The sequence below is a fragment of the Podarcis raffonei genome, chromosome 1, assembly GCF_027172205.1.
Source record: "Podarcis raffonei isolate rPodRaf1 chromosome 1, rPodRaf1.pri, whole genome shotgun sequence".
Lineage (NCBI taxonomy): Eukaryota > Metazoa > Chordata > Lepidosauria > Squamata > Lacertidae > Podarcis > Podarcis raffonei.
Genome location: NC_070602.1, coordinates 91,688,476 through 91,708,791, shown reverse-complemented (window position 1 = coordinate 91,708,791; position 20,316 = coordinate 91,688,476). Strand labels below are relative to the sequence as shown.

At 40.3% G+C, this 20,316-nt stretch overlaps 1 protein-coding gene across 4 annotated transcripts in view; it reads right to left on the bottom strand.

Moving 5' to 3' along the window:
* The window catches only part of PDIA5 (protein disulfide isomerase family A member 5), a 148,527-nt gene that overhangs the window by 26,753 nt on the left and 101,458 nt on the right, over window positions 1–20,316 (bottom strand). For all 4 annotated transcript variants that reach the window (XM_053403925.1, XM_053403943.1, XM_053403916.1 and 1 more), the window contains exons 12-14: window positions 15,247–15,317; window positions 13,879–14,042; window positions 10,825–10,955 (exon numbers count right to left, since the gene is read on the bottom strand). In XM_053403925.1, coding sequence (XP_053259900.1) covers window positions 10,825–10,955; window positions 13,879–14,042; window positions 15,247–15,317 — 366 coding nt within the window. The remainder of the gene's footprint in view (window positions 1–10,824; window positions 10,956–13,878; window positions 14,043–15,246; window positions 15,318–20,316) is intronic.

Here is a 20,316-nt window from a genome sequence, read left to right as displayed (position 1 = left end):
TTAAAATTGTGCTATTTTACTCAAGTGCAACAGGATCTATACCTTTAGCCAAAGGTATTTTTTCCCACTTTACCACATCATCTAAAAGTGAAGTCAAAATGTCAGCATATGAGTTTTTATGTACCACACAACTTCTACGCCCAATGGGGCGTTTTTACTGGGCTTTCAACGTCTCTCCAAACAGAACAGATGTGAATCCTGTGTTGAATTCTCAAGGAATTAAGAAGTCATCAGAAAAAAAGATATGGGAAGAAGCTCATTGAATGGAACAGTAGAACTTCATCTGCTACAACTTGCAAGGGTTGCCAAGTGCAGGAAACTGGATAAAACCCAATTCAGACTTTAATTCTATTTAAAACACAGGCAGGCTGAAAAAAGCATTAGGGATTAAATTTTCACCATCCTCATTTTCTCCAGACCCACGTCACGCCCACTATCACATTTTTAATCTATTAATACATTTGCAAAGATTTTAATTTTCAAAAGAGAAATGCTCTGTAACAGGAGTGGATAGGCCATGCTTGTGGGACCTACCGGGGGGGAGAAGCTTGAACCCTGAGATTCACCAATCAGAGCAAGGTGCAAAATACCATACAACCACTTGGCTAAGCACATGCTCAGCCCAGGAATTTGTGATCAGTTTCAGAACAAGCTCATAAATCCTTCCACACAAAAGTCTACTCCTGGTTTCCCCCCAAGCCTTTCTTTCAGCAACCAGAGTGGAAGAGAAGAAGCCCTTTTGTGTTGCTACTGATAGGCAGAGAGTTGAAAGCCCTTGTCAATCCATTACAAATCACTCAAGAGATCTACTAATAAACTCCAATCCAGCTTCTACTCTACAAGTAATGTGCCCAAGTACAGGGATGTCTTTAAAGATAGCTTGGAAGACTTCAGAACATGTATAATGCAGCTGTCCAGTTGCTTGTGGGATCAGGCAATCAGAGCCACCCTTTTTTGTTTAATTTAACATTTATATATCTCTTTTTTGTAGTAAAACATAAACAGTTTACAAGAAATATTAAAATTATCAATGAAAACAGTTAAAATTAATAATTAAAATTAACAGTACAAGAAATGAAAACATGTAGAAAACTACATTTTTGGACAGAATTATAGACTACGTATGATAGAAAAATCTTAAATATAAACAAGGGAACATCTGGAGTGCCCATTTGGCTTGATATAAACATTGACATAAAGGAGGCCTGGATATTATGCAGACTTTCATGTAAGTTTCAAGGGCAGAGCCCTGTGTGGTACACTAGCAATGTTCATGGCTGGTTCGCAGTAAGCACTAGACAACTGGATTTGATATAGCCAAGAGAGGCTCCCCTCATTAAAATGACAGGTTTAAAATTTACATGGAAGATGATTAATTATAGGCTGAAGGACGAATTTAAGAAGTACAAATCTGGAGTAGGGGCTGTTTAAGATCAGTATATAAAAGCACAGATGGTTTGCATATTTTAAGAAGGCCAACCAAAAACGTCAAAAAGGAAGAGTACAGTACAAGGGTTTAAAAGGAGGCAAAAGGAAGTGCCTTTTGAAACCAAGAACACTCTCTGAACAGGAAGCAGATGGGAGTAAAAGAAACCTATGTTGTGCAAATTGCTAAGAAAGAAAAAATAGATAGGGAAGAATAAATAAGGAGGACCATACTTCAAAAGATTAGTCTGCATACCAACAGGTTGCATACCCTACTTGCAGTGAGAAGATGGCATTCCACAGCTGAGATCCTTTTTTCCTGCTATAGTACAGCCTACAGCGCATGGCAGTTCTGTGGCTGCAGACAAATTGAACTACATTAAATGCACAAATGTATTTTTTCAAATAACAAGTCTACCCAAACAATGTTGTGAAGTCATCTCATTGAACAATGCAGATGAAGCTTGCTTCTGCAAATGGACAGGGCCATGCTTTTGTTATCGTTCCCAAGTAGCGAAAGAATCACTGTTTGGAATGGCAGGAGAGCTATAGCCAGCTGCTTCCCTAAACTCACCCCTCACACAACTGTAATTTATCTTGCCACAGTGTATCTCCCCCCCCCCCAAGGTTTATTGCTGCATTCTAGAACACTGATGCACAAATATTACTCTGAAGCTTAGGACATGTTTGCATTTACTCTCTTGAAACAGTAATGTCAGCAGCAAAACACTTAATTTCCATACTGTCTGCACCACCACTGTAGAAGCGAAGTGTAGCTGTCCCTAACCTATAAAAGGATTTCTCACAAAGCTGCTTCCAGTCAGGTACAAACTCTACAAGAATGGAGGCAGATCCAGCAGCAATCCAGAGGTAAACTTCCTCTGTGAACACACTCACAGCTCCATGTTCCTCACATAGCTTTTAAAATTAAGTTTTTAGCACCACTTTGCATAGGAGTCACTTACATGAACCATCCAACATGAATTCCAAAGGTAGATTGAGACACACTGATTCTAAGAACATAACAAGAACGCTGCTGGATCGGATCAAAGGCTCAGCTACTCCAGCATTTTGTTCTCTCAGTTCCTAACCAGATGCCTTGGGAAGTCATGGCCAACTGCAGGGCATTATCATCAGTCATCTGTATATGCCTTCCTAGTGACTTACATAAATGAGGTTGTACTTGATGTTATATTAAAATGTTACAGAAATTTTCTTCTGAAAAAAAGAAGGCTTTTTTCCTGGAAAAAGCCAAGCATGAGCATCAAAGAAGAGTCTGACTAATTCAGAGACAGTAAATCATTAAGCATCTACCTGCTAGTCTAAGTGTTTACAAGAACTAATAGGTGCTTGAGCCAAAGAGCATTCATTTCACTGATTTTGTAATATATATGTGGCAGACATGTACTTTGCTGGTAGACATTAAAAAATATTATGTACATTAGACATGTCTAACAGTAATATACATGTCTGCCACAAGGGGACAAGAATATCACAGCAAACAATAAATATATATTTGAAGCTTGAGCATCTACAACCTAGGAGATGCACTATTAAGGCTCTCTATATTCTATATTAATCAACTTTACCTCAAATATTTAAATAGAAAAAACCATTATTTTCATAAAAGAATATACATAAATAAAGGAAAAAAAGAGCTTGCCAATTTTATGATTCTGCTTCCATAAAGCTGGTAGAGTTTTGGCGTTTTTTTAAAAAAAGTTCCCCATTTTAAATATATTTATTTTGCAATAATTGGACTTTGCAGTATTGGTGCATTTTCTAAAATCCCATTTGAATATTCTCCTGAGTCAAGCATGATTAGGGGGAAAAAACCACTTCCCTGTACTCTATGGAGGAGGGACCTAAAAATTGTGTGGGACAGCATTCTGCCACCCAGCTTTGCTGCCAGTCTCCATTGCCCCTAGAGGAGGAGAGACACTGGTGACAAAGCTCTGTGTAATACCTCCCCTCTTGCCAAGTCAGCGAAAGGGGATGTGCTTTGCTGCTGGGCAGGAAGGGTGTTTCAGGAAGGAAGCCCACCCCCACCCCCAGCAGCCCGGCAGAGCCTCATGCTCCCTCCATCACGGGGGTGGCAGGGGGCATTTTGCTTCTGGTGCTGAAACATTTTGGGCTGCCCCCAGCTCTAAGGTTCTAGGTGGAACTAAATTCTGCTCCACAATGATGACAATAAAAGCAGGTATTGTCGTGGAAGCAATATGCTTTTGTGAGCAAGCCTCAAACCCCATATCATTTAGGGTGAGTCACTAGGGCTCTGTACTCACAACCATGAATCAGAATTTGTATCAATATGCTGAAACCTAACACTTTTAAAATCTAGTGGCCTGATAATTATCTGGCAGCAGGAACATGTTAATGGAGAAGTGAATCATTCAGGGGTAAATGGTGTCCCTCCATTGCTGAATCTAAACTGTCTGCCAAAAGGAGGCATTCATATATTTCAAAGCTGACGTAGGTGCATACTAAAGGTAATCTCCTTTTAGGTAATTAAATCACATGCAACATTTTAAGGTTATTAAATATTTAAAGCTGTACAACAACTAAAAGGTTTTATGAGTGCAAAACCTGACAAATTAATCTTTTAGGTTTTAGTGTCACAGCTGCTTTCTAGCCACACTTCTTGCCTTGCTAGTGTGTTCAAGTCTATTAAACTGACTCATAACTTTTGGAGTAGGAGTAATGTTGAAACAAGTATTTTCAAGGGCAGCTCCCCAAGTACTAATTAATACATGTGAGCAAGAAGAACAAGGATTAAATAGTGACTGTACTAGCAGGAAATCATTTCACGGGTCCATCTGTAATGAAAGAAAAAGTGTACCAACTTTTACCAACCTCATGCTCTCCAGATGTGTTTGCTCCATTAAGGACAAACCAATTGTCACTGAAAGCAAATTCTGCCCCATCACCAATATCCAAAGAAACAAACTATAGGCAGAGGCATCTACAATTGACTCTGCCTTGGATGAGACAGTGAGCAGGCACCCCAACTGCACGTGTCCCTACAGCTCCACCAAACATATAGCTTTTTCCAGTGTGGTGTAGTGGTTAAGAGTGGTAGTCTCGTAATCTGGGGAACCGGGTTCGCGTCTCCGCTCCTCCACATGCAGCTGCTGGGAGACCTTGGGCCAGTCACACTTCTCTGAAGTCTCTCAGCCCCACTCACCTCACAGGGTGTTTGTGGTGGGGGAGGATGGGAAAGGAGAATGTTAGCCGCTTTGAGACTCCTTCGGGTAGTGATAAAGCGGGATATCAAATCCAAACTCTTTTTCTTCTTCTTCTTTTGGTGTGAACCAAGCAGTCCATACAGAGGCCCATACACAGCTACTGATCTGGTTAGACCAGTGGTTTTCAACCACTGTGCCATGGAACCCTAGGGTGCCTTGAATGATGGTCAGGGGTGCCGCAGGCAACACTGGCATCTGTCCTTCTTTCTTTCCTTCCCTCCCTGTTCTGATGCCCTCTCACATCTCTGCCTCCCAAAGGTGTGCACAGCTGTTTGTTGCAGCAGTCGTGGCTACAAGCTCCCCCAGTGAATGTTGTTTTCATGGCTGGCCAGGAGTACTTTGGGATAGGAAAAAAACTTGAGGAAAGTTGAGGAAAGTTGCCCCAAGAGCTTCTGAATGGGACTTGTATTGAGGTACATGACAGCTACTTTGCAATGGTACCAAGGTGTACCTTTATAGCAGGAAGAAAATTACATAAAGAAACAATCATTTTAAAAACCTGAGGCACATTATTCTGCTAACAACACCCCATCACAGTATTCTGACACTCTCCAGGGGGTCTATGAAAGGTAACAAAAAGCAGAACATTCATATCTTAACATGTCCAATTTTGTAATTTGGAAAAAGAAAGCTTTCTGAAAAGCAGGGAAAGATAATCATTATCTCAGGAACAAACACAGCAGTTGTTTAGCATTAATTGGTTCGATACAAATGCAGCCAACAGAAGGGGAGTAAAGGGGGTAGGTTCTGGTGCCCTCCATCTAGTGCTCATAGATCATGGCTGCAATTATCCTCTTAAAGGGGTTTCATAAGCCAACTATCATTATTTCAAGTTAACTGAAATTTTCTCTTATGATTAATAAAGCGAACTGGATATCAGCTTTGTGCTGCAAATCATCTACAAGAAACATCAATTCCATGCACCCTGTAGAGGTCTGCAAATTGAAGCCATTCAAAAAGTTAATAATATTGGCAATTGCCATCCTTATGCAGCATTTGGATGAAAGGCAAACTTTTGTCTTCTTGTTTCTTTCTTCTTTCTACTAATAGAAAGCACTTTTGTTCTTTGGCTTAAAAAAAAATATCTAGGGGAAATAACCATTATTGTAATTGGAGTAGAGCAGAAATGGGAAACCTGCAATCCCCCAGATGTTTTTGGAGTCCATCTCCCCACAGGCCCTGCTAGCATGTCCAGTGATCAGGGGTGATGGGAGTTGCAGTCCAGAAACATCTGGTAAGCCATAGGCTCCCCACTCCTGAACTCCTGCTAATGACTCCTGCTTACAGGATTCCCTGCTTACCTTGTCCTTAAATAAAAGGAAGAATTAAAGAGGTGCACCTCTTTCTTATCCTTGTAAGGAGAAGTGGACGCTTTCAGAGTTCTCCCTTCCTCATAGCTATCAACAGTGCAGAAGCTTTCCTGCTCTCTTTTGCATCTAGTCAATGGCTTGGTTTGTATGTCACAAACCACAACTGAGCTAAATCCATGATTTAAAGGTGAATGAATATGCCGTTGCACAGTGCTACAACTGTAGGTGCTGTGCTCATCCCTTGCTCCAGCTGCACTGGGTGCTAAATTATGGTCTGGCTTGGTGTTTTATTCAAACCAGAGTTATGGTTTGTTCCTCTCCCAACATACCCTGAGTTATAACCAAAGTTTGCAACCATAGCAGCAGGAGGAGCGGGGGAGAAGTGAAGTGCCTGTGATTTCACCAGTGTGAGCCAGAAGGCTGCGCATTCACCTTTAAACTATGGTTTAATTATGTTTAAAGTAGCATGTGGAGAGGCTATATATCCATAATAAAGACTGGTACATAATTATGTATGGTATCTGACAGTTATTTAAAAACACAATTTTTGTCTCATTGGATAGTCAAGTAACTAACTGAAATCCTTTTCATGCAGGTGACAACAAAATTTAAAAGTAAAACGAAACCTGTATTACTCTTAAGATTATTATTGCGTGTTGAGACCCCGCAGCCACCCCCTCGTGGGAAATAACTCACACAAGGACACAGATATTAGGTTTATGTTGTTGGGCAAATTTTGGCCACAACTTTATTGAATTACAGAATGTGAGCGGTATTGGCTTAGGCATTGATTGGACCTGACTATACCTGACTCCTGCCCATTGTGCAGGAAGTCCCCAGTAAGGGTTAGCCTCCGGTAGGGGGAGCCCTGTCAATGCGGACCAACTCAAGCTCCCCCTGGTGTTCCCGTAGGGGTCGTGTCAAGGCCTTAGCCCCCCAGCCGGGCTTCAGACTAGAACAACACCCCCAGATTCCTTTAACGGAATGCCCTTAAGCATGGAGGGGCAGGTGATGGCCACACCTCCCCTCCCCCACACAAGGTCAAACAATGCCTAACCACAACCCTAACAAAGTTGTGACGATTGCTATGAGGTAGGCGAAAACCAAGTGGCCAGTTCCAATTTGCCAAGTGGAAAAATTCCTACCAGGCCCCTCGGACAACCAAGGCAACCATAGCAAGGCCATTGCCTAACCTGCAAAAATAGGGAAGGAGGGCGGGTGATTGAGAAAGTGAGCCAAAGAGGAAGTCCTCTGGCTCGCTCCTCAGTTTAAACACCCGCCCCCCCGGCCAGCGGGTTGGCTGGCCGGGCTCTGACGTGGCCGGGATCCCCCAGGCAACGGGGGGCAAAGTCCCCCGCCCCCGGTGGGGAGTGGGCGGCCACACGGTCCACCGCAACTCCTCCCCACTGGGAAGTGAAGAGAATTTAATATTTATTTATTTATTCCCCACCTCAAGGCAGCTTACAGATAAAAACAAGAACTGCTAAAAACATGGGGAAATCAATAATCAAAATACTATTAAACATAGAATTAAAACTATATACATATATAAAATCTGTTTAAAACATACCAATAATTACAATAAAAGGCCTATTGGAATAAGGAAGTATTCACAGTCAGCAGAAGGACAGCAAGGAGGGAGCCAGTCTAACTTCTCTAAGAAGGGAGTTGCAGTGATTCATGCTTACTAATAAGAGTTGGGCCCCTGTCGGAGACAGTATCTCTTTCTAAATAAATAATAATAATAATAATAATAATAATAATAATAATAATAATAATTAGTGTGCTGCTTCTTTCTGGTCTTGTTTTCATGCTTCCCATCAGCATCTGATTGGCCACTGGGATAACAAGGTGCTAGGCTAGGTGGGATTTTAGTCTGATCCAGCAAAGCTGATCTTACATGGTCTGCTGCAAATGAATGCATGCCTCCCTCCCCTCTTATCTTACGGCTTTCACTTCCAATATTCTACTAACCAGAATTACTTATTTCATCAGAACTTGGGGGAACGCTGGTCAGTTTAAACCATGGTTTGTTAATAAATTAGGATCATAAACCACTGTTTCATCCTATGAGATCAAATGTAATGAGGAATTCTGGCCATTTTAAAACTGGAAGTGAAAGCCTTCAACCACTTCTTCACAGCCAAGTCAGAGGGGAGCACATGAGCCCAAGATTCACTGCTGCCCATGCAAGCAAAGTTAAACCATGGTTTAGCATTGTGTGCGAAAAGGGGAGCTATCCAGCTTCCTATCTCATATTTGAACAGTAGCACCTGCCTGCATCAAGAATGTAATGAATGATAGCACACCAGAACAACACAGCACATGAACTTCAGAGCATGAGGAAGTCACCAAAAATATATATAATTTGGCATTGAATATTTGGCTTTTTTCATTGTATCATAATTTGGAATGTTTTAATGTGGTTTTAATTGGATTGTTAAAATGGAAAATTTAATAATTTTTTTTCCTAAAAACAACAACAACACAACACATGCTTTGTGATGCTGCATTGGATTAGATGCTATCCTGGGCTCTTTTGTGCAGGCGCAACAAGTCTTCCAATTTACATGGATTAAGCACCAACTGGCCAATGCCAGTTGAAGCACACAAGGGGTAGTAGAAATGGTAGAAATGGACTGCACTCTGATGAATGCAGATAAATTGCCCTGTGGTTTTAGGCATGGGGGCAGCTAGCAATTAAAATTTCAAGTACTATGAAAAAGCCAAATGCAGAAATGGCATTGCAAAGGGAAACAGAGAAGAAATTTGACAGTGTGCCAGTTATATTACCCGACTATTATTTATCATTATCATCGTGAGACACACATAGTAAGAGGCCTACTCTATCCTACTTTGTAATCCATTTCACCTTTTTCACCCTTTCTGCTATGGGTAATCTATTCCTCTACTCAGCGTCCTATTTCAGAAGGTTTTCTATTTCATTTCCCCATGTCTGAAATGGGGAATAATAGACAATCGTAGGAGTTCCTAAAGTGACTGAATGGGAAGGTGCAGTTTTATTAAGTAGCCATTGGGATCTTCCATAAGATCTCAAATAAAGATGCTATACATTTCAGCAACTATTTGTGGGGATTTGCCAGCTGCAATTATACCTGCACCAACTATTCGCCTAATTAAACCGAAGGCTTTAGAAAGCATCAAAGAGTTCAAGCAGATCGAAAAACAAACCCTAATCACGCAAGGCGTTTGCAACTCTTTATTAAACACAGTATGGTGGCCTTGGCTGAGGAGCTTCACTGACCTGGGATACGGCTCTGAATAGGAAAAGAAAATTATTTGCTGGGCCATCTTAGTCGTTCTCCTTCTGCACTAAAATAAGCAAGTTAGTGGTAATTGGTAGGCATAAAAACCCCGAGAGGCTCCGTGATTGAGAAAGAGATAAACAACGATAATCTATCAAATTTAACAGAAGGCACATTACCAGTGGAGAAAAGGAACCGTCTCACTACATGATGATTTGTATTTGTTCGGTTTCCCTAATAAGTATCTCACTGCAAGCAGAGATTTGAAATATTCAGTAGTTACACCATACAGTGCTTGATTAAGAAGAGGCTGTGCGTATATGAGTGCATTATATATCAAAGGTACCACATGCACTCGTACATTTTTCTGAAATAAAACTTAAGAGTCTCAGAGCGTCATGAGCACAGGAAATGATAATATTACAGCAGATGTAAATACATTAGTTATAGGATTCATCATAGCATCAAATTAAAGGTATTTCCATTACTAAATTAGGATCTGTAGTGGAGTTTTTATCTCAAAGGTTTTAAGAAACACATCCAACCAACTGCAGCCCACTTTACAGTTCGAATTATGACAACTTATCTCAAAATTCATTGTCATGTTCATGCCAGACAGTTAAACCATATGTCTTCCCTCAAATAATTCTGGGAACTGTAGTTTACCCCTCACTGAGTATAATTCCCAGAACCGTTAAGCAACAGTTCCTATGATTCTTTGGGGGAAGCTATGTGCTTTAGACATGTGGTGTAGCTGTGACACTGAAGACTATGACACACTTTCCTCAAAATGGTCCTGCTAGAACTAAGGAAGGACAGACGAGTGTTATGAGTAAATCTACTGGAGAAATAATTTTCAGGGGGAAAGTTGCATACATGACCATCAGCGTGTTTGTGCAATTCAGTGCACTACAGAACTAGCATACATGGAACACAGCCAGCAAAACCTTCTGAAGTTATTAAAACTACAAAGCTTAAGCAAGCATTTGGGCTTAACCAGACAGTGGATTATGCTCTTCATTGTTTCTAAAAGGCAGCGTTAGAATTTCAACTGCTTGGTAGCATTGCCATAACATTCATTTAGGAATTTTGAAGTTCAGCATATTTCTACATAAAAGCTAAAGTCATTATACTAAATGTTCAGAACACCAATATGTTCTTCTCAGCTACAGAGTGGCTCATATTGGTGCAGAACAGGCTTGTTACCTGCAGTTTCTTATTTTTCTTTCAAACAAACAAAGGCTACACGCCGAAGAGAGCAACCCAGAGGCCACAGGTTGTATTGAGGAGCCCTCTCTAATGTCAGGGAGACAGTTCTGATGTTGGACCTACCTTTCCAATACAGGTGGCTCCCCCACAGTGCTGGCCCAATCAATATCATGAGGGCCAAATTGACAGAGAATTGAGATGCATTTCTGAGCATATCTAAAACTCATTCTTTAAATGAGCAATGGACTAATACTTCTCAGAATGCACTCATGTCTAGTTTGGTGTAAAAGCACTGAAAAGTTATTATTCTTTCTGCTGCACTCTATGTACTTGCATGATTAGAGGCAATTCAGATAAGCATCTACTCACATGGAGCATAGAACATCACAAGAGCATGTTTCTTTTTCTTCAGAGATTCCCTGAAGTCTTCTCCTGCTAGATGGATTACACTTGTTTGCCTTTCTTCCCAAGTTGGTTCAGGTGGAGGCGGCGCCTGTGGACTGAAGATTGAATAAGGTTTTAGCTTTTTTTTTTTTTTACTGGTAAGAATAGACACAAAATGCCAAAGCCTTCTTTGGCAGAACTTTGTCAAACTAAGTGTTTTATTAAAAAAGTTACCTGTCTCATTTACTTAGAACTGATTCAGACATCATGATATACCATGGTTTATCAGGGTTGAAATGATTGACAAGAAGCCTTGGAATTTGCACTCTCCTTTCCTTTTCCCATGTTGGGTGCAAAGGAGAAGATCAGAAGCTTTGCCCTACATTTTCAATCACCATCAGCTTGTTGTTTTATCCAAACCCAATAAAAAATTAACTTCAAACTACCTATTATGATTCAATAAAGCGTAGTTAAGATTAACCACAGCTTGGTGAGTTCAGACATCGTGCTACCATTAGAACTTGATAACCGGAGTTAAACATGTTTCCTACTACACCAAGAGCAACTTAGTTTCTTGCAGCCACTGAATTGTAGCTCTGTGACAGATAAGACATCCTGTGGGAACCATGTCTAGTTGGAGAGTCTCTCACTATTCACCGTATTAGTATTTAAGGTATGTATAGCTGAAACGCTTTCATAAAGCCATAGTGAAGCTAAATTAATTAAACTTACTATAATGATCTTTCAAGAACCACAGATAATAAAAGTGCAAAATACTGTTAATTAAAACTCAGATGCTCAAAAAGTAGAGGGTATATGCCTGAAGGCACATGTTTCCCAATTATATAGTTTAAATTCCAGCACTGCCAAGTAGTTTTCAAAACACTAAAAGGAGTCTTTTTATGCACCCTTAATGCCAACCTGGCAAATTTAATTTTTTTTTCTACAAACCATTAAGAATTCACACACCCTCTCCCCAAAGGACACTTTTGTATTTTTCCCTGTATGCAGTAGTACATTTACCATTTGATTCAAAATGATGCAATTTGCCCTTGGCTAATTGGCAGCTTTCATAATGAATAAGCTCTGTAACCATCAACAAGAATGCCACCACCAGTAAGTCCTGCCTCTTGGAATTACACAGTTTTCAATATGCATTAAGCTTAGGCTCAACACATTTTTCCCAATCCATCAAAGTGGTGGGCCTGTTAGGGTTTGGGGCAAAATATGTTATTTCCCCCAAAAGCAAATATTTTGTGCAAAACAAAACAAACAAAAAGCACACGCAATAGTGTTTACCTACTGCTGCCAAACTTTACAAATTCACTTAACAGTCCTTTGTAAAAAAAGGAAGACAATTTTTTCCTCTTTGGTAGCTGCACAAACGCAAGGTACTGGGTTGCTTCAAATATAATGTTTCCATTCTTCCAAACCAGCGGCGTGGGAGTAGCCCTGTAGCCAGTGTAGGACTCTGCCCCCAAGTTTTTTTTAATTGTCTAATTGTTGACATGACAGACAATGTCAACCTCCATACAAAGGATGACAACTTTTTTTGTTTTAAGCATATGAGTGATTTAATAATAGGAGCTTCTGCTTAATTATGTTGATAGGCAGGGCAAGCCTCATCTGAAAAAAGTCCCCGAAAGTTTGCTCACTCAAGAGTTTCACTTAAGTAATAATAGGGTGATTGTGATCATGAAAAATCCACCCTCAGGGAAGGTATTGAGTGAACAGACTTTAGCCTGTAGTAAGCAATAAGAGTTTGTTTATTCTGCAGTTTTTGTGATGAGTAGAGCAGGACTGGCTACTTATTGCTAAATGTAAGGACTATTTTTGTGACAGTACTCAGCAGTAGCAGTACCTCCCTCTCTCTCTCTCTCTCTCTCTCTCTCTCTCTCTCTCTCTCTCCCCCCGTGGCAGCTAAATGGTGCCTCATCTAGCATGGAAGGTAGGCTACAGGGCTGTTTGGGAATCTGTTTTGGCTTTGTGGTCCAGATCCCTGTCAATTCCTAGCCTTGCAGGTCAAACTGACAGATAGGTGAGGCTGCCCAGCTGTCAACTGTCTGACGTCACAATGACATCAAAGGATTGGATACTTTGAAGTTGGGACTTCAAAGCACAAGCGCACCCTGCATGGTTTAAAATGCCCAAGACTTTGGCTTTACCACCCATCGGCTGGCAAGCGACAGTGACAAAGCCTGTTTCCCTTGCCAGTGCACAATCAGGAACAGCTTTAAAGACTCTTGATTGTGCATTGACAGCTCTGTTTCTACTCTCTCCCCCCCCCGCATCTTTCATCACATGTGACATGAGGGGTGAGTCAGGTGGTTTGGGGGCAAATGACCTTGTGGGCCAAATCTGAACCCCTGGTGGGCCAAGTTTGGCACAGGGTCTGGAAATTCCCCACCCCTGTTCCAAACCATAGTCTGGAGGATTAGGAATGTGATGTAGGGTTCCTGTTCCTCACAGCTGCTAAGTTTCAGTTTTGAAGGCAATCTATGTTTCATGCAAACTGCAGGAAACTATTATTTGTAAAACACTATGTTTAAACAAAAACACAACCAGGATTTTATGAAACAACCCCAGATCTGAGGAAAGTCAGCCATATCTTCCAAGTCAAAGTAGCAAGGAGGGTATCTCTGCTCTGTCCCATCATATCCTTGATATGCTTATAAAATATATTGAAATATTTGTTAAAAAAAAAAGTACAGAATAGCTAATACATTTCCACTGTGGCAACAACCTTCCTTCTCCCTCCCGTACACCATTCACTTTTCATGGTGTTTGTTGTTCTCAAGCTACCTGAAAGCACAATCCCATTTAGTTTGGAAAATACTGACAAAACTACCTCCTGGCTAAACATACCCCATGTTTGTTTAGCTTTCTGTGGGACCCCACAGTTTGAATTGGGGTGTTTTAAATAAAAGACTTAAATGTAAATAGATGGAGCTGCTAAAAACTTCTTTTTAAACATCTTTAAAAAGTAACCATCTGTGTCTAGTTGTTAATCTTGATAAATCTTTGGTGCCTACCACTTACTTTTGGAGCCATTCAACAATTTTACTCTTTGTTCGGAGGTGTGGCAAAGTATATTTCTCTTCTCCATCCTGGAAGTACTTGAGTGTTGGAAATCCTGATATATGAAACCTTTCTGCTACAGCTTTGTTGACAGTAGCATCTACTGCTGCCAGGACACCTGGTCTCTGCAATATAAAAAGTAATACCTGTAACTACAAATCACTGGTTTTGAAGCTTAGGAAGGAGACTAAGAATTCATAGGCCAGCCATTCAGAGCCCAGAATGGGTTTTACAAAGGAAGTGCAAAGCATACATAGAAAGGTGTACTTGAACCTTTCTATCACCACAAACAGCAGAACGGTTTAATCAGTTTTGTTAAGACAAATAATGTTTTTCCACTTTAAGGGTAAATCCTTACAGGAAAATTTCCATCCAATTTACTAAAGCATTATTGCTATATGTTGCAGAAAGGGAGAATAAAAGCTGTGAAACTATTAACTGGCCAATGTACATTTATTTCAAAAAACTTATATACCGCTTGATTGTTTAAAAAAGAATCATAAAAGGATAAAACAATAAAAAACATCAACACTTGCTGCACATGTGTAATGATGGGATGACCTAGCATGGCCCCGAGCCTTGAATGAAGAGCATTTACCCACCAAGACTTTCCATTTGTAGCGCAAGCCTCCATGATGGTTTTTCCTGGGTTTGCAAAATTCTACCCACCTTTATGTCTCAAGTCCTTCAGCCATTAAACAGCAGGTGAGAACCGCTCCCCCTCCCCCAAATATAAAGATACTCCCAGAACATAGTTAACAAGTGCTCAAATTATGCAGTGAGGCCAGCTCTTGACCTATTAGTGCATGGTTTTAATTATACTAATGATAGCAGTCGTGCCTAACTCTTCTCTGCATTACTGGAATGCACAATAGGTAGGCAGAAAATCAAGTCAAAGTCAGTAACACCTGCTTAAACAGAAGGGGAGAACACCCTTATTAGCTCACAAGTGCACAGCGTTAAATGCAAGCCAATGCTTTCATAGGTTTGTGTTATACATGAAATCTGTAATTAATAGTGGGGACAAAACATTTCTGTGCAGCTTTTGGGCTCAATCATGTTATGTACAATGCAAGGCTCTACGGCTGAATATATAAACACCCTGTGAATGTTTTGTTTGTGTTTAAAGACAGAATGTTCTTGCTAACAATTCTGGCAGAGCTCATGCATTACCGATGAGCTTCTACTTTGGAACCATCGCTTTTGCAGTCCCTTGGGAAGATGAGAACAGCTGAAATTCTTGCAGCAAGAAAGGAGAACAATTTTTATGATTTCATTTATTTATTAAGGATAATTTGGAAACAGGGTAAGAAGAGGGAATTAGCTTACATCACTGTCTGCGTGGAGCATCTCAGCGGCGTTCTCATATTCCGGCTTCATTTTCTTACAGTGCCCACACCCTGCCAGAAAAAAAAGTTTAACAGAACATTTTTCTTTACAAAGAAAATCAATCCACTACATGTTTCAGAAAAAAATCATAGAGCTGCCTACAACTAAGTTATCAAAAATCCATTTGCTCATGTAAAACATGTTGATAGTTTATGCCTTAATCTCATTTGTCTTCTGCTTTGCAGACTTTAGATTAGCATTTCAATGCTGCATTAAACTTCTGTTTAGTAGTAAGGGTTACAATACATATGCTTAAAAAAACAACAAGCAGTTATTACAAGAAATTGCAAGTTATATTGCAAATTTAGGCAGAGATTATTAAAATGCAGTACTCATTTTGCTTACATTATTGACAGGTAATTCATAGAGCATTTTTCCGCAGCATACAATGCACTTTTTACCAACATTACCTCAGCCTTCTCTCCAACACCCCAATAAGGCAGGCCAATATTACCATCTAGTTATTACAAGTAGGAATAAGGCTGAAACATAAGTGTGCTGGAGGGCACTCAATGAGTTCGTGACTGCCGTGAAATTTGAAACAGGGATTTGCTGGTCCACAGCTCATTCTATTAAACACTACACCATTCCGGATTTAAGATTTAGAAACCAGTAACTGATACTAGAGTAGGCACTGTGATTAAGATACATCTCTACATCACTAAAGCTTATTGCTTTGAGATGCACTTGGGTGCACACTAGACGGCCAACTTTTAATCCTGGGAACTGTACATTAGTAGTGCCGTCCACTGGAGTGTGACAAGTCGTTGGCTATGGCTACCCTGTTACAGGTATAATTGGCCTCTTGCTTGCAGTCTGCTGGCTCAGAATGGATCCTTCATCTTGTCAGTCGAATTACCTTACACAAAAACTGGCTTTGCCTACGGGAAAAAATGATAGCACACGTTCTACTGCCTCCTAATAAATTATAAATTTCATTCTTATACACATACCTCACCTGACACACATATTGCAAGGGCCTTCAGTGATAAAAATAAAAATAAGTTCTGTGTTGGATGGGAGAGCAAAGAGAGCAACATTATCATCCCAAGTGCTTCTTGGACCACATCAGTGATACATCAATAGCACTTCCAATGTCTGCTTCCTTGGTCTGCCCCCCCTCTTTTAATTGCAGTGGAGGGCACCCAATGTTGTGCTTCTGGGATCTGTTCATGCTTGTATTCAGCTTCACTTCGCTGTAACACACAGTTTCATTTCGCCCATTATATACGTATCTGAAATTGGGTTTGGTCTGGCTCTTTAAAATACTGAGTAGCTGTAAAATGGAAAAAGTGCTATTCCCTCATACATATAAAGGCTACTAACCCCATCAGGGAGCAAATGGATAATAAAAAAGGCTCATTTACACCCATGTAATTACACCCATGTAAGCTTTTCCCACCACAATCCATGTTTTAACAGATGTGCTGGTCTCTGCACTGATCTACTGACGATGATAATGCCCACAGGCCTAGTTAATGCACAGGAATGTTTGGGTGGGACTAACACTGATGATACAGAAGTTTATTAGATAAAGCAGTAGGAATCAGTTAGTTTCTTCCACACCACCCCCATTCACCACCAACACAGGACCTGCCCTCAATTATAGACCCTGAGGAGGGTTAACAAGCTGAATAAAACATATCAGTGTACATTTAGGAATTTTAATCTTAAAAGGTGTTCAATTTGTACCATATTTCTCCGCCTGTTTGACCACCAGTTCCAAGAAAATGGGAACTAAAGTAAGCTGTTATAACTTACAATTCACTGGTTGCTAGCTCACCGAGCAAAATTTTATTTTACGAAAGCTGTTTCTTTGAGCCAACCAATGACTTATGTATTAGATATGTGTGGCAAGTGAGCTTTTATGGCTATGTGTGGCAAGACTGCACACCCAAGACTGGCTCAGTAATAAGTATAGTAAATGGATTTCACAGTTCATGGTTAAAATAATAATTCAGTACTCTCTTTGGGAAGGGACTGGCAAGTTATTGGTGGTTTAGAAAGGGCTGTAGCTCAATGGGTTGAACATCTGAAGGTCTTGTGTTCAATATCCAGCATCTCCAGGTATGTTTGTGAAAGTCTCCCATCTAAAACCCTAGAGAGACACTGCCAGGGAGTACAGAGAAAACTGAGATTGGCCGACTCTCTATGGGGCAGCCTCTATGCAACATTACATATAAGCATTCTTGCCACAAAGGAAAGCACGTGGAGGGAAAAACTACATAAATCCAAGTGCCTAACACACTGAAAAGAGAAAACCGTGGACTCTGAAATGTGTTCCACAATTAGTAGAAGGGATGGGGATGATTTATTTGTCAGAAACTAATATTTCTGCCTCGTTGATGGAATCAGAAGTCTCCCTTATACAACAAGGCCAAGACCAAGGCTGCCTTTGGCTGACAGCAATAGCAGGGGACTGACCATCTGTTTCCAGGGCTTATATTGTAAGCAAACAGCTTACCAGTGTTCCAGAGCTTGAGGGCAGGTAATAAGCTTACAGTACTACAAGCTGGGAAAATACCCCATCAGCATAATTATTTTTATTTTATTTAAAAAATTTCTTTCTCTGTCATCATAGGCAATCTCAGCAGAGAAAATACATGCCATTAAAAGCTACAGTTCATCTCCCACCTGGCGCAGTGCAGTCCACTCGGTGAAAGAAACCTGGAAAACAGCTGGTTCTGATCTTACCAATTTTCTCCATATTCTCAAGTCAGGAAACTGAATAACTAGGACAAAATTTGTCATATATGCTACTGATTCTTTTCTATAAACAGGGGCACCTACATTGTCTCTTTGACTGTACAAGCTAGCTAACTCTGATCCAACAGACAATTTTGACTCCCCCAACCTTGTTAATATTTAACCCTATGCCTTTGTTCCGCATCTCCATGTCTAGGCTTTCCAGACTTTTGCCTACCCTTCCTCTCATGGGCTGAGATTCAGATCTCTATGCCTGCAAATAATTTGCCTGCTTGAATCCTGGATGTGCTTTTAGAATATGCAAATTAAATGTATTTCTAAATTGTGCAATTTATCCAGAGATTAAAATTAATATTTCATTTCTACATACTTTGTTTTAAAAACAGCAAGAATTTACGCGATCACAACATTCACTACATATTATCACTGTGCGTAGAAGTCAGGAAGCAAAAGTGGGTGAGGATGCAAGAATCCTTAGTTCCTTGCATGATTAAATGAACAAGCAGACTGGGCTTCCCCATCAAGGTTGTAACAATGAACATACCTACCATTGTTTCCCATGGTAGGCATAAAATTTACACTGGAAAACAGTTTTCAAGTAATAGCTTAACGTCACATTTCATTGCAATGAAGAAATGCACACTGGCTTTGCTATGATTCGCATGCTATACAGCACAGCCCTTAAAATGTAAAAGCAAAGCATAACTTTTTATGTGGAGGAAACTTTTAAAATTCAACAGCTGCAGCTTAGATTATTATTATCTGGGAGCATAATCATCACCATCACTTGAAGGGTTCTGAAACAGAAATCCCTGCCCTACAGAACAGGTGCTATAGGAAGGCTCTGACAATTCTGAAGTCAGAGGTTAGGTAGGAGTGAAATATGTTTGGTTGCCAGATGGCTGGTATTCTGTCATGCACCTAACCTTTGCTTCAAAGCTCAGCTAGGCATATTGTCAGCAAACATTTTTACAGAACTGATATCCCTTTAATGATTTTGGGGAAAGCCTAGTCAACAGAATATGTCATACCCTGTTAAAAAAAAATCAAACGTAACTACTGAACTCTTCTGTACTAAAATAGAAAGATTCACAGGGCTGGACTTGAGATCTGTATTTGGGAACTCCACTGACATCAGTCACTTTATTATTCATTTTACACCCTATGGAAAGCACACACTATTCTGGCTGGAAATTATTACATTATGAAATTTAAGTGTTTTTCTTGCATCAGGGATGGTAATAGGGATAATTGGTCCCAGTTGGGTGGGGAGACAGACTAGATAATCTTTCAATGTCTCATTTCTTCCTATAATTTTCTGATTTTATCATGATGGGTGTTTATCCTCATGGGTGGAACAGGCAGATACACACAGCCGTGGTGAATGGAACTGATATTTTCTCATTAACAGGGAGCCCTAAGGCAAATCCACTCCCCTCATCATCCACTATTCCATGCATGCCTGCTAAAACCTTTCAATTCCCTTGCTACTGATGTAAACTTAACTCCAGAAAGCATCAAATATCTGTTCAATGTTTGATTGTTCTTGGAAATGTTAAACACTGAATCCTCCGAAACTATGAGAGAGTCACACACACAAAAAACACCTAATCCCAAAGTGGTGTACATCCTACCCAACTACTGCTTTATCCATCTCTATACAGTTATAGATTCCTTGCTATAAAGCTCCTCTTGCTTTTTTTTTTTAACAGAACTCTCCAAGCTGCCCTTAACCCAGATGCTGTATAATATGTTGCATAAGGCTTGCTTGGATTGTCCAAGTTTTTATAGCAAAACACCTTTGATGTGCATTATTGAAAGAGATGCCCTTTTGTGTTAAGTGAATATTGACATGACTGCAGTAAAAGCCAAAGACCAAGAAAGTGAAGTGACATATTCTGTCCCAGGAGGGGAAGAGAAAGGTCAAAAATCAAGCGCAAGGACACCTTCATGTCAGTTGCAACACACTAACATAACCAGTTCTTCCTCCCAGCTTGCCTGGAATATCCGAGAAAATATAAAATAACAGCATAACTGGGAATCAGGATTCCCAGAGTATTATTGGAATTATATTCTTGTTCAGAGCTGACTGCAAACAAAGACAACCTGTCTCTTGGACAGGTATATATACACAATGCCACATTTAGCCTTTGGCTAGCAATGTTTGCAGTGGTTATATTTATTTATTATTTGCATTTATAAACCTGCACTGAACTGGCTCTTCCTGCAGGGCAACCTCAGTGTTTAACCACATCATTCTGCTGCAAGTGTATACCAGCCCTCAGATTTACAGGTCTGCAATGC